Source organism: Aythya fuligula, chromosome 4 (assembly GCF_009819795.1).
Source record: "Aythya fuligula isolate bAytFul2 chromosome 4, bAytFul2.pri, whole genome shotgun sequence".
NCBI lineage: Eukaryota > Metazoa > Chordata > Aves > Anseriformes > Anatidae > Aythya > Aythya fuligula.
The window spans coordinates 51,855,822-51,870,339 of NC_045562.1; the positions used below are offsets into that span (position 1 = coordinate 51,855,822).

The 14,518-nt window shown below is 37.3% G+C and overlaps 1 protein-coding gene across 1 annotated transcript in view; it reads left to right on the top strand.

Moving 5' to 3' along the window:
- The window catches only part of ATP8A1 (ATPase phospholipid transporting 8A1), a 111,786-nt gene that overhangs the window by 47,627 nt on the left and 49,641 nt on the right, over nucleotides 1-14,518 (top strand). The window contains exons 19-23 of the mRNA XM_032186790.1: nucleotides 4,511-4,580; nucleotides 5,637-5,721; nucleotides 9,396-9,535; nucleotides 10,527-10,665; nucleotides 11,926-11,990. Of these exons, the coding sequence (XP_032042681.1) occupies nucleotides 4,511-4,580; nucleotides 5,637-5,721; nucleotides 9,396-9,535; nucleotides 10,527-10,665; nucleotides 11,926-11,990 (499 nt within the window). The remainder of the gene's footprint in view (nucleotides 1-4,510; nucleotides 4,581-5,636; nucleotides 5,722-9,395; nucleotides 9,536-10,526; nucleotides 10,666-11,925; nucleotides 11,991-14,518) is intronic.

Here is a 14,518-nt window from a genome sequence, read left to right on the forward strand (position 1 = left end):
ATCAGACATAAGACTATCACTGCAGTGAAAGGCTCATAAAAAGAAGTCCTTGACAGTAAAGTCCCACTGATAAGCTTTATTGCAGTTTTGTTAAGAAGAGTGTATGTCAGTCAAGATTCAATGTCTGTCTTCACAGCTCAAGTTTTGGAAAGCTACAGGAAAACATTGATTATTCTCTGGTGCATCTTCAGTAGATTGATAGGCATGCAGCTGTATGCAGAACTTCAGGACTGCAATTTTTCTTGTATTACAAGACAAGTAAAAAACTGCTTAGTTTTTAGTTGTGAAGTGTGCATGTGTGTTTGTGTCTGTATAAACAGGAAATGTATATATATACACACATATATATGCACATATGTTTAGAAATAAATAAATTAATAAATAGCAGGTTAGGTTCCTCCTCTGTTCCTTAGCTGAACATTCAGGCTGATGTAATGATTAAGATAAGCTATAAGCTTAAACAATTATACCGGGAATCAATTGAATCTCAGGATTTTAAAGAAACTTTAAGCAATATAATTGCAGTTTTAGATTATCTGAATTTCTAATGGTTATCTTAGTAAATCCCTAACTGGACACTGTCTAAGGGTTTTTATCTGAGAGTTTTAGATAAGAGATCAAGTAGAGAAAGAGTTGCAGCAGCTAGGTCTTTTTATGCTGTCTTATGCAATAGTCACAGTAGAAATGTAATTAAATATTGCTGCTCAGATCGCTGCTTGAAGTAAAGTGCACACATAGGTGGAATAGGAAAATATTTTCATGAAGATAATATTCAGGCAGTTACTTCACGAGTAATTTTAAAATTCTTTCCTTAACCCATCTCCATATATTCCACTTATGGGATGTTTTCCTTGGCAGTCTGAACTTCAGAAACCATTCATACAATGCTATTTGATGATCTATAAATGGGATCCAGTTCCCAACAGGAACTGAAACTTATAAAAGGACCATTTACTTCAATCTCTTTTGTGTATTTTACTGTGAGCTCTATGCATGACAAATTATTTTTTGTTCCCTAAATAGTTCCTGTGGAGTATTAAAAAAAAAAAAAAAAGTTTGAAAGAATTATGGTATAAGTACACGTTTTGACTGGATACGATATTGAATCTAAAGTAGGTTTGTTGGAGGCTCTCAAAGGGAAGACAAAGCAAACGTGACCATCTTATCCATCTTTTCTTCCCATTCCTACCTTGACTTCAGTCATTAGGACTGAAAGAAAAAAAACATAGATCTCGTTAACAACTGAGAGTCAGAGAGTAGTGAGGCAAGGCACCTTCTAAATCTCATCATACTTAAAATAATGTGTGAGGAGTAGGACTCTGAAGTATTTGATGACAGTAATGCGGCACAGTATACCTGGGACACTTTCTGTTTGGCTGGGAAGGAAGAAAATGCTGAAGTGGTCTTTATGATCTTCGTCACATATGCTTTATGCCATAAGATGCTTTTCTGCGATCAGTAGACAAGGTAAAGGTTCTTAAATTCCTTTTTGCAGGAAAAAGACCTACAGAGAAGTGCACAGAAAGACTGAATTAATTCTAGTTATTAGACAGCGAAACTGTTTTTTCCATCCCAGTCACCTGAAAACATCATTCAGAACAGCCTTGTTCCTTTTCTTTTGAATTATCACAGAATCACAAAATTGTCTAGATTGGAAGAGACCTCAAGATCATCGAGTCCAACCTCTGACCTAACACTAACAAGTCCTCCACTAAACCATATCGCTAAGTTCAACATCTAAACGTCTTTTAAAGACCTCCAGGGATGGTGACTCCACCACTTCCCTGGGCAGCCCATTCCAATGCCTCACAACCCTCTCAGTAAAGCAGTTCTTCCTAATATCCAACCTAAAACACCCCTGGTGCAACTTTAGCCCGTTCCCCCTCATCCTGTCACCAGGCACGTGGGAGAATAGATGAACCCCCACCTCTTTACAGCCTCCTTTAATGTACTTATAAAGAGTAGTAAGGTCACCCCTGAGCCTCCTTTTCTTGAGGCTGAACAAACCCAGCTCCCTCAGCCGCTCCTCGTAGGACTTGTTCTGCAGACCCCTCACCAGCTTCGTCGCCCTTCTCTGGACTCTTTCGAGCACCTCAATGTCCTTCTTGTAGCGAAGGGCCCAAAACTAAACACAGTACTCGAGGTGCAGCCTCACCAAAGCCAAGTACAGGGGGACAATCACTTCCCTAGACCTGCTGGCCACACTGCTTCTTATGCAAGCCTGGATGCTGTTGGCCTTCTTGGCCACCTGAGCACACTGCTGGCTCATATTCAGCCAAGTATCCACCAATATTCCCAGGTCCTTCTCCACCTGGCAGCTTTCCAACCACTCATCTCCCAGCCTGTAGCTCTGCTTGGGGTTATTCCACCCCAGGTGCAGGACCAGGCACTTGACCTCAGCCCATCGGTGCAGCCTATCCAGATCCTCCTGCAGAGCCTTCCTACCCTCGGGCAGATTGACACACGCACCTAACTTGGTGTCATCTGCGAAATTACTGAGGGTGCACTCGATCCCCTCATCCAGATCATCAATAAAGATATTAAAGAGGACCAGCCCCAGTACCAAGCCCTGGGGAATGCCACTAGTGACCGGCCTCTAGCTGGATTTGATTCCATTCACCACGACTCTTTGGGCCCGGCTATCCAGCCAGTTTTTAACCCAATGAAGCGTGCGCCACTCCAAGCCACAAGCAGCCAGTTTCTTGAGGAGAATGCTGTGGGAAACGGTGTCAAAAGCCTTGCTGAAGACAAGGTAGACCACATCCACAGCCTTTCCCTCATCCACCCAGCGCGTCACTTGTCATAGAAGGAGATCAGGTTCGTCAAGCAGGACCTGCCCTTTCAGAAACCCATGCTAACTGGGCCTGATCACCTGGTTGCCCTGCAAGTGCCGCGTGATGACACTCAAGATAATCTGCTCCATGAGTTTCCCTGGCACTGAGGTCAAACTGACAGGCCTATAGTGTTCCAGGTCTGACCTCTGGCCCTTCTTGTAGATGGGCATCATGTTTGCTAGCCGCCAGTCAACTGGTACCTCCCCCAATAGCCAGGACTGGTGATAAATGATGGTAAGCGGCTTGGCCAGCTCCTCTGCCAGTTCTCTCAGTATCCTCGGGTGGATCCCATCTGGCCCCATCGACTTGCGTACATCCAAGTGCCATAGCAGGTTGCCAACCATTTCCTCATGGATAGTGAGGGCCACATTCTGCTCCCCATCCCCTTCCACCAGTTCAGGGTACTGGGTATCCAGAGAGCAACTGGTTTTGCCGCTAAAGACTGAGGCAAAGAAGGCATTAAGCACCTCCGCCTTTTCCTCATCTTTTGTGACTAAGTTGCCCCCTGCATCCTGTAAAGGCTGGAGATTCTCCTTAGTCCTCCATTTTGCATTAACGTATTTGTAAAAACATTTTTTGTTGTCTTTGATGGCAGTAGCCAGATTGAGCTCCAGATGAGCTTTGGCCTTTCTAATTTTGTCCCTGCACTGCCTCGCAACATCCTCGCAACAGTCCTGAGGCGTGGAGTCGACTTCCTTGCCCTAGGCATCCTCCTGGGTAGACTTTGTACCTCTTCCTCAGCTACCGGTCTCTCAAGCTCCAGGGCCTCAAACCTGTTGCATAAGAGCACCTGGGAAAGTGGAGCCGGTGGGGGGCGGCATCACCTGCAATGTTGAGCAGGGATCTGTTTCCATTCCTCCTCAACTCCTAGGTCCCCTGCCTCTGCCCAACAGCAACAGTGCAGGGGGTCCACCCCCATTTGGGGGGTCTCTCCCCGGTACCTGTCCTTCAGCCAGCGCAGGGAGTTGCTCCACAAGTCTATCTCCCGCTCACGCTCCCTGATATCCCTCAACCTCTCAACCTCCTCCTCGAGTTCTGTCACGAGGCGGACCAGGTCGTCCACCTGCTCGCACCTCACGCACACAGTCTCTTTGCCCCCCGCAGGTAGTAGCAACAGGCTCAGGCACTCCCTGCACCCGGAGACCTGAACTGCTGCAGTTTTGAGCAGGCAGTCTGGGTGTGTACAGACTTCCTGGAGAGCGCACTGTGCCTGGTGGAAACCATTGCAGCTGAGCTAGCGGTAGACCACTGTTAGAGGAGGTGTTCGTATGGGCAGGGGGAAACATTCTGCCCTTCCTGCTCACCCTGCCTGTGTGAACTGCCATGCTAACTGCTGCGCCCTGTTTCCCCATCTTGTTAACTGCTGTGCCATGCCCTTCTTACATGCCACACCCTGTTTGCCCGTCCTTTTAACTGCCGCACCACTCCCTTCTGACACGCCATGCCCTGTTTGCCCGCCCTGTTCGCCGCACTCCTGGTCTCTCGCGCTCCCTAGGGGCAGCTTTTGAACGGCCTGGGGTGGGGCGCTGCTGGCTCCTCTTACACCTCCTTCTCTACTCATTTACCTCCCTTGCGAAAATGTAACTTATGTGACTTATATATTAATATTCGTAGGTAAAATGTTGTTAAATATATTTATGAATTACCCACTTACTGGGCATTTATTTCTCTTTCAGCTCTAGGAAGAGAATGTCAGTGATAGTTCGCACGCCAACAGGAAAGTTAAGACTCTACTGCAAAGGAGCTGTGAGTTTTACTGTATTTTCACTTTATCAAAGAACATGCACTTACACGTACAAAAGCAGAAAGTTGTTAGAATGGTAGAATTTCAAAACATTGAAAATGGTGAGGGGTGGGAGAGGATGATGCCTTTTTCAGTTTACATGATTTTGTTATGTAGTTGTTTAATGTGATGAACTAGTTTATTTTTTTCCTTACTAACTGCGTAAGAAGGTAAGAGACCTGTGCATTCTGTACTTAGGTGTTCTTTGTACTTTGACTAATGCCTTTATACTTCCTATTAATTGTTTCTTTCTGTACTCCAAGAAAATAGGTAAAGGTATGGTTTCATATCATTTACTTGCTGGGGTTGTTGAGCATGAATCAGTAGGTGGGAATAGTAATCTAGTATAAACAACTAGGTAGGAATTTTAGCCTATCATCAGTGTTATGCCAGAAGTAACTCCTGAAGATAAGATCAGAAGATAGCCTAATCACACTTACATATAAGAATGTTCGGGTTTCTCATTAGTTCTTGGACCATATCTAAATTCATGTTTGATAGCGGGAGGAGGGATGGTGATGCAAATCTAATTCCTGAATGGTTTAAAAAGCTAAAGTTGACGGAATATAAATGTCCATTCTGCATCTTCTCCAGAGAAGACAAAAAGCTTTCGTTAGCATTCTGTATATCAAGACGGTTACAAAAGGCTATGAATGACAGTTATGCAAAGCTAATTTTACATTTTGAGCTTAATATTGAAACAAAGACAGCATTTTAAAAGATCAAAATAATCCACGTGGCAAGACAAAAGATACTGTACCTTTCAAAATGAAGGGAAATAACAGCAAAATATGTAGGAGAGACAAATTCTGCTGTGATGTAATTTTTAATTTTAGAGATTCAGAGGGTTTAGAGTGTCCTTTTTTTTCTTCCACTGAAATAAATTTATTTATTTATATATTTGTACTGAAGTAATCTAATTCTGCATATTTTTCTGCCACTTTTTCCTATGTTTTTATTGTCCACAAAACACATTTTTTCTATTAAATTGTTTTGTGTTCATTTTATTTATGTTGTAGGATACTGTAATTTATGACCGCCTTGCTGAAAGTTCAAAATACAAAGAAATCACCTTAAAACATCTAGAGCAGTTTGCTACAGAAGGTGGGTGATACTATTCAATTTAAAACTAAATGCAACTGTGGTTACTGGTTCAACTATTCAGTTTTTCAATTTTCTGATGCTGTAATGTATTTCTTCACATGAAGTTAGAAAATTAACATTTTACTAATACCTCCCTAAAAGATAATCTTCTTCTGAAAAAGCTTCAGTAGTAAGTTTAAAAGAAAGAAAACAACACTTCAGAGGCTTTTAAACAAAATATATTTTTCCAAAGAGCAGAAAACATATTGTACAATTTTTGTCTTAGTGAATGTTTCATCTTCCATGATCATTTTAGTCTCCCTCACACAATGAATGCCGTAGCATAAGAAACAGCAGCCAAATTGAATTGAATATACCTGCATATGACTAGCACAGTGTTTCTAAGGCAGCTTTACAATATATTTTTTCTGTCACGGTAAGAGGAATTGTAATCACTAGTTTTCCATATGCTACTTTTTAGCAACCAGTCTTTCAAAGCACTTGCTCCATTAGGGCTCATGAAGTAGGAGTAGTAAGTAAAATGTAAGAGACTATGAAATTGGAACTATTGATACAAACAGCCAATTATTAAATAAAAGTGAATTCCACGGTATAGATGAGAAGGAAAGCAAACTGTGGAAAATTTTCTGTTTTGGTATTAGTTTTTCCATCAATGCTCCTAGTTCTTCCTTTTTACAAAGATAGCAGAAAGGGGAGGAGAAGAGGGAGGGCATGAATTATAGAGTTGTGCTGTGAAGTATCATAGTGTTTTCATTTATTTATGAGTTGGGAGAGAGTTATGGTAATCTGAAATTCAATTATTTTTTTTTATCTCATCAGTTTTTTTCTAATACATTGTTAATGGAACATTAAAAGTGTTTTATTGTGTTTTAAGAAATAAGCTTATAGTTGAAAACAAACTTTAAAATATTTTCTTTACTTAAAATACTTTCCTTACCTTTTCATAACTGATGTCTGAACAAATGTTGTTATATCAGGAGAGATCCTTTTTCTGTTTGTTATTTTTATGGCTTTTCTGATTTTTTCTCTTGTGGTTTATTGTGGAATTACGCCTTTTGTTTAGTGTTGTAGTCACCACCTTCAGGCTCTTGAGTTTGTTGGTGACAGCAGAAACAAGCCAGAGATCTTTCTTTTGCTTGTTTTCTGTGTCAAGATCTCTACAGGAAACACTTGGTTAACCTTAAACAATCTTAGAGAGTTTCAAACTTAAAATAAATTTATTTCTTTAGAAGAATAAATTTCCTTCTTTGCAAGAAAGCTGAAAACACAACTAAAACCAAGTAAATTTGACTGATAATACAACATGAAGCCTCAGATGTATACTTTGACCTTATGAATCTAGTTATGTGAGCTAAGTGTCAAATTTGGGACAGTTTCTTAACAGTCAAACCACAATCGGTTAGTTTGGGTTGTAAGACTGTATGTTTGGTTACAGAAAAAATAAAAATATATCAGGAACTGTTATCATGTGTGAACTAATATGAGAATTTAAATCCAATTCTTAACTACTGTTTTCATTAAATCAGTGAAACAAATGATACCATTTTTCTTTGGCAGTCAGATTGGACTGAATGAAATAAAAATAAAAAGTGAAAAATCCTGCCCTTCTTTAAAACCAGTGCTCATATCTATTAGTGTTAAGAAATTTGTTCAAATGCTTTTTTATACTTCTTTTAAAGAGATGAAAAGATTTACTGTTCAGAAGTGAATTGCTAACCTTTCAAAAACACTAAACTTAATATTAAAAAAAAAAAAAAGTACACCTCTCTCTGGAATCGATTAATGAAATTGGTATTTATTTTTGCATCAGATTTAAATTACAGCCAATGACGTTGCAAAGTTTCTCATGTGTATCCTTTCATGTGGCAGTACAGTATGTCCTTGGCATTTGCTGCATACTCTTGGTGTGTTGTTCAAAAATGAAGTGGTTAGCATGGCTGGCATTTTTATTTAAGCATTTATTAAGCTTGAGTGTTAATGCCTGCTTGGATAAATAGAGAAAGTGTATAATTTTTCTGTGTTGTTGTTCCAGTCTGTTAAGAAGCAGACTTAATGATATGTTTTCCACTTTTTATATGAAAGATTCCTTTAAATTAAAATGAAAAGAGACTTTTTTTTAAAAAAAATTAAAATAGAAAAAAAGGCTCTGATTTAAAAGGAAAAATGTGTTGAGTAACATGTTTGCTGATATTGTATACATGATGATTTCTTCTCTTTGTTTTATCACCTGCCTAAAATATTTTGAAAGAATCGTGGAAAGCAAATTGCTATTAGTCATAATTCTCCCTCATGTCATCTCTCACGTCGTATTCATTTATTTGAATCTTGCTAACATATTCAAATTAAACAAAAAAATAAAAAATCATCTGATTTTTTTGTTCTGTAGGTCTATATGGTAAAAAGCAGTGTTCCTAATACTGCTCAGTTATTAACATATTAGAATTACAAGTGATTTATGTCCTGACAATATTATATTATTATCTTAAATTTCAGACATGTAATGCCCAGCCTCTTGGATTATTTCAGAATTGCTGCTGATGCTGATCTGTGCACAGCAGAAGCCTGTGAACAAATAAAGATTGTGTTTAGCCATCCCTAGTTAAGATGCTCTTCATCTCCTGGGAATAGTGGGTAAATAACCAAATAGCCAATAGTCCTGCCAATCCCCCTCCTCAATCTCTCTGCCTGCAAACTGTGGCTTCAAGAGATTTCATTTGGCTGGAGCAATGCTCTTCTCCATATATAAAGAGTTAATACAACTTCATGTGCTAGAAACATAAGAATCTCATGATACGTGAAAACAAACTTAGGACTTTGACACCTGTCTCTTTAAATGGAATTTAAGTCTGTATTGTCAGAAAAGAGATTTATTTATTTTTATTTTAGAGTCTCAGATTATCACTGTAGTGTTCAATAATAGGTTTATGGTGAAGGAAAAATTCTGTTACAAAGTATAAGTAGTACATATATGTGTCTGTGTATATATATGTATATATATTTACATGTATATAGTATTTACTAGATTAAACGTTGCCCATATACAAAGATTTTATTTTAAGAATTTGGAAAGCTAGAATAATCTGTGATATGGGAAAATAAATGTGATGGGATTCACAATTGGTTTCTAGATGGCAAATTTCTGACTTCAACTGATAATTTCATAAGGACCTTAGGGAAGAGGTAAAGGAGGGGGAAATTGTAACATTGTGGTGATGTATTTTAACACTCATTATAGAGTTATTACTTCCCATCATAGCAAAATTAAAGTTTATAATATTTTTGCTCAGAAGTATAATTCAATCTTACAGTTATGATGTTCTTAAACATCTAATGTATATTATCTGTTCAGCAAGTGTAATTGGCTTCATGTTTCTTCTACAGTTTAAGATAAGTTGAACGTTTTGCAAAATTTTCATCTTTTCCTGAAGAGTAACACCTGTGTTAAATTCAGCTTCTTTGGAAGAGTTACTCTCCTGCATAAATTTCTCTTTCTATCACATTTTATATTTTAGATACATGAAATAAACTTCTTCAAGATGTGCAGCAATATGTTGAAAATCAGACACAAACAAACATCAAATACAGGAGAAAAAAACTTCTAATAGTTACTCATTGTAGACATTTCAGGGAAGGAACTAAAAAATATTGAATCATACTATCTGCTTTCTCTTTAGGCTTAAGAACCCTGTGTTTTGCTGTAGCTGAGATTTCAGAAAGTGATTATCAAGAATGGTTAGATGTCTATCACCGGGCTTCTACAGCTATACAGAACAGAGCACTCAAACTTGAGGAGAGCTATGAACTAATTGAAAAAGTATGTGCATTTCTCTGGGTTTTTGTTTTCAGGGGGAGTAGCTTGTTATGTTTTTTGTGTTTGATGTTTTTTTTCTGAATTTGTCCTTACATGTACCATGAAATCCAAGTCATTGAGAAAAAACGCTTTGACAGAAAAAGCTTTAGCAGTATACTGACAGATACATCATGTAGTCCTAGCAGTTGAGATGGTTGAAATGAAGGAAAGATTAATTTGATAAAGTTTTTGCAGCAAGTAACTTGCTTCCCAGAAAGTACTGATTTTGCATTGAGCTACTGTTAATTATTTTTTTCAAGGTTGCTGTTTTGTTGAATAAAATGGTTAACAGAGAAATAACATCTGCTTTGTTGTATAATGTTGTATAATGTAAAGTATAGTGAATGAGAAAAGTTAAGATTAGAAGATCATCAAGTCATAACCCACTGCTTAAAAGAGGGCTAATTCTAAAGCTGTCCAGCACTTTAATGAAATTGCGAGTGTCTCCAAGGAGGGAGTCTTCCCAGCTACAGTAGACAATTTTTATTTTTAGTGCTGAACTGTTTTTCTCCCCCTTTTCAGGAATTTATTTTTCTTTTGTTGCAGAAAGTGACTATTTACACTTGTTCTTTCACTGTTTACATCATGGGAAAAAATGGCTTCTCTGTAAGCCCTCTTCAGTTAGCAGAAGACAGAATGTGAATCACCCTGTTAGCTTTACTTTTGTGTCCCTGCACTGGGACAGCTTTTGCAGAACAAGGTATTCACCTATAATTGGGTGAATTTGTAGTGTTCATGCTATACAGTTCACAGTTTATCACAACACATAGATATTTAACATAAAGTTCATAAGAATATACTTGAAGAACTTTATTAGTGGTTACCTAATCTGATTCATGAATTTTAAGAACATTAATCATTTCATAAACATGAAAAGCTAAACAAAGGAAACTGAAAGATTTAAACTGAATTTAAACTGGAAAAACTTCAGGTACCGAATATTTTTTATCCACAGAATCTTCAGCTACTCGGAGCAACAGCAATTGAAGATAAACTACAAGATAAAGTGCCTGAGACCATAGAGACACTCATGAAAGCTGACATAAAAATTTGGATACTTACTGGGGACAAACAAGAGACTGCCATTAACATAGGTATTATATATGCTTTTACTTAATGACTTTGTCGATAGATTTAGAAATTTTAGAAGTTGCTGGAGTGAAACTGCTTTCAGAATGGAAAGGTATCTTGTAAAAATAATGCTATTATATGGCTTTCCAGAATTTAAATACTATTTTAATTTTCAGTCTTCCAGTAGGGAGAGAGTGGGGAATGGTAGATTCTTCCTCCATTACAACAGTAACAGCAAGAAAAACTCATGTTATCCTAAAGAGGAGGAAAAAATGGGCATTTGTGCTTTTTGTAGCATCTAAAATGATGAAGAATATATGGTTTAGGTTTTTTTTGCCAATGAAAGGGGAATAATGTTAAGAAAATGTAGTTTCCTTCCTATATTTCTTGTTCTTTCAAGGAAAGCTGTTGATGACCATGATCTTAACTATGTTAAAGGATATAGTTAGTTCACCGGAATACTATAATCTTTACCATCAATCAGAGGTTTCCTTTTGTAGTTTCTTTTCATTTTAAATTGGGGGGGGGGGGGGGGGGAGAGAAGGAAATAATGAATTAACTAAGTCAAACAGTGATAAAGCTTTGTTTTTAAATAGTAATACATGAAAGCTGCATTTAAGAGCTAATACTCCTTGCATGTGAGCATATCAGTATTTCAGTAATAAGTAGCCTAAGCGTGCCCTAAAATGTAATTTTGACTATATGGTTTCTTTTTATTAGTATAATTATCTTTAAACTTAAATAACTTTATATGTGCCCATGATACAGTTAGTCTGTGGTTATTTTCATTAGTACTTTGAGGTTTGAGGAAATACATGTCATACCGATATTGTCATTTTTTTATGAATAATAACATATATTTATTTGTCTGGGCAGCCTGCATCACTAGCTCATAGCACAAATTCTGCTTAAAGCATCAAAGATAACAGAAAAGAATGGGAATGCAGTTTGCATTCCAGAGATTTCCAAAGTTAAGGGAGATCTATTTGCTGTTTTCAACTACCTGAAAGGAATTTACAGAAAATATGTGCCTTAGTCAGATGTGCTCAGCACAAGGACAAGAAACAACGGTCACAAACTGCAACAAGGAAAGTTCTGACCATTCTGGTATACTACCTACATGTCTAATTCTTATAGAATGCAAAGTATTTTTTTTACCAGTCATTTCAGATGGGGCCGTCTTCTGTCCCCCACAGAGGAAAAATAAATAATAAAAAAAATGCTTTGTTACATTTTAATGGACTTAGTTAAACAAATTGTTAAAAACAAAATGTTTTTAACAGGTCACTCCTGTAAACTCTTGAGAAAGAACATGGGACTAATTGTTATAAATGAAGGCTCTCTTGACGTAAGTAAAACATGAAATTTTCAGTTAATGAAACACTGTGGGTTTTTTACTGCTTAAAATATCAAGATACCATGTTTGAAGTGGTTTGAAAAATAACTTGGAGCATTCATTTATCTGGACAAATACAGAAAATTCTGCTAAACCAGTCGGGGGGGGGGGGGGGGGGAAGGGGAACTTTTATTTGTTTGTTCAGGGTGGGGAGGGGGTGTTTTTTAATCTTCTCTGTTTTGGATTGCTCAACTGGAAGACACCATGTTCTCTGTTACAAAATGTTGATGAATAACTGCAAAACTTTGCTATGGCTGCCAGAAACAAAGTGTAGCTAATAAACAAATGGACTTCAGAATGATTACTGAGCTAATTCCATATAGTATAATGACTCTATCCATCCAGGCACAAAGCTAGGTGCTTGTAGTAGTACTCAGACAAACTAATCCTGAGTTTGTTTCCTGGTCCTTACATACCTAGTATCTGGCAAAAGTACTTGTGTGGTTTAACAGCTGGAATTGTAATCAAATCTTGAAGTACAGGTAAGGGTTAAAACCACCAACAGTGCTTCATAGAGAAGAGATTCTTTTGATAAGGTAAGAATGCAAGATTAAGTGAAAAATCCCATGAGTGGGAGGGGGAAATATAACTCCTGTTGCTACCTCTAAGGGAGCATTAAATGAGTTTAAAAGTGGAAGAATTCCCTCATCAGGAAAACTTACTGTTGAAAAGGCTTCAGGAGAAACCATTATACTAAGCTTGCCTTACTCTATATTATTTGGGTTGCTTAAGACTGGACTTAGGGAAAGAAAGGGAGAGAAAAGTGAAAGGGAAGTATGGGAATCAGCAAGAGGGGAATGCTTTAACTGTACCATTCAGTGCTGGCATGTAAAAGTAGACTATAAAGTGAATTAAAAATACTTTGTACATTTTTTTTTTTAATTAATAAGTATTTTTTTAAATATTTTGAGCAACTTAAAATAACATGTTTTCAACTTTGAAGTGTGAACTTAATCACAGTGACTTTATTTTAAATACGACTTATGTTAAGCAATATATTTTTCCTGATAAAAATTGAAAATAAACCCCCAAACATAGAACAGGCAGCAGCTATTGATTAATGTTTGGAACCAGTCTGATACAGTAAGTAACTTCTGACACTAATAGCTTGTGAGAGGTGATTTTCTTCTTTTCTTGGTTTACTTATTTGAATATCTTATGAAGGATTGTGATCACTGTTTGTTGGTATGAAAAAAATATTATTTTTTTGATTCAAACCCTTAATTTTTGAGTTTTTCACTCCTCAGCCAATCTATAAGAATTAATAATACATTGACGAATGGATTTCAGAACTACTGCAATACTTAATCAATGGATTTGAAATACAAAGAATTGACTATTTTGTATGCGTCTTCATATGGCATGAAATAAAGTGAGGTAGTTTTATTTAACTGTTAAAAGGAGTCCAATAAGAACTCAGAAACCAAGCATTGCATGTTAACTATTTCTAGTGTGATGACTAAAAAAATCGAATGAATATATTTTAAGCTATGTATTACTTTTTTTTTATTCTTAAACTGAATTATCTAATATGATAATGGTACTCAAACTGAATTTGAATACTGAATAATGATATTCAAACTTAAGTATCTAGATTGTGTAGAGATCTTTCTCTACATGCATGAAGTAAGTTCCCATTACATGGAAATGGAGATGTCATGGCAACTGAAATTGCATTTGCAAACTGGTCACTTGCAAATCCATCTGTGTTGAAGATATATGTCATGTTTTTTCAGGAATAAGTAAATATGGTAATCAGTTTCAGGGCAAGAGGTGAGGTTTATTTAAAATAATAATAATAATAAAGTACTTTTGTGCCAATATTTTAGGAAGTAACTGTGTTAAAAGTTTTCTTCCTTGTTTGATGGTGTTTGTTTTTACCATTTGGTTAATATATAACTTGTGTCCTACCTGTGGGTTTTCCCTTACTGGTATGGTTGGGATTAGATGTCAGTCTCTATTTTTAGCGTGACTAGTGGAGTCAAAATTTGCCTTGAAATCTCTGTGGGAGCAAAGTGGGCTTTAGTAGATGGTGAGAGAGGTTCTGTGATCACAGAGCCTTCAGTCAATGCAGCTGAAAGGGTGGATACAATTTCTATTTCTTTTCTGCATGCCAAAACAGCTGTCAAGAGACAATAATGATTAGTTGTAATATTATGTGTTAAGGGATATTGGCCAAAACTTTGTCTTTTTAGCAGCATAGATCCACCCTTCATACTGAGACTCTGCCCTACTGTGCAGTGGAACTGTAATTCCATATGACTGCTGGACAGCCCAGCTCCCTCGGAACAGGGGGAACCGAGCAGCCATGAAACCTTGGAGAACAAGTGGTATCATGTTGTAAGAATCATGGACTGCCCAGAACTTCCCTGCCCCACAGTGTAACCTGTGTGGTTACAACCTTAGAGAACTGTTTTATGGCATTGCAGTGATAGTGGATTCTTCTTGACTTTGCTGTTATGTACCAGTGGTGTCTTCTA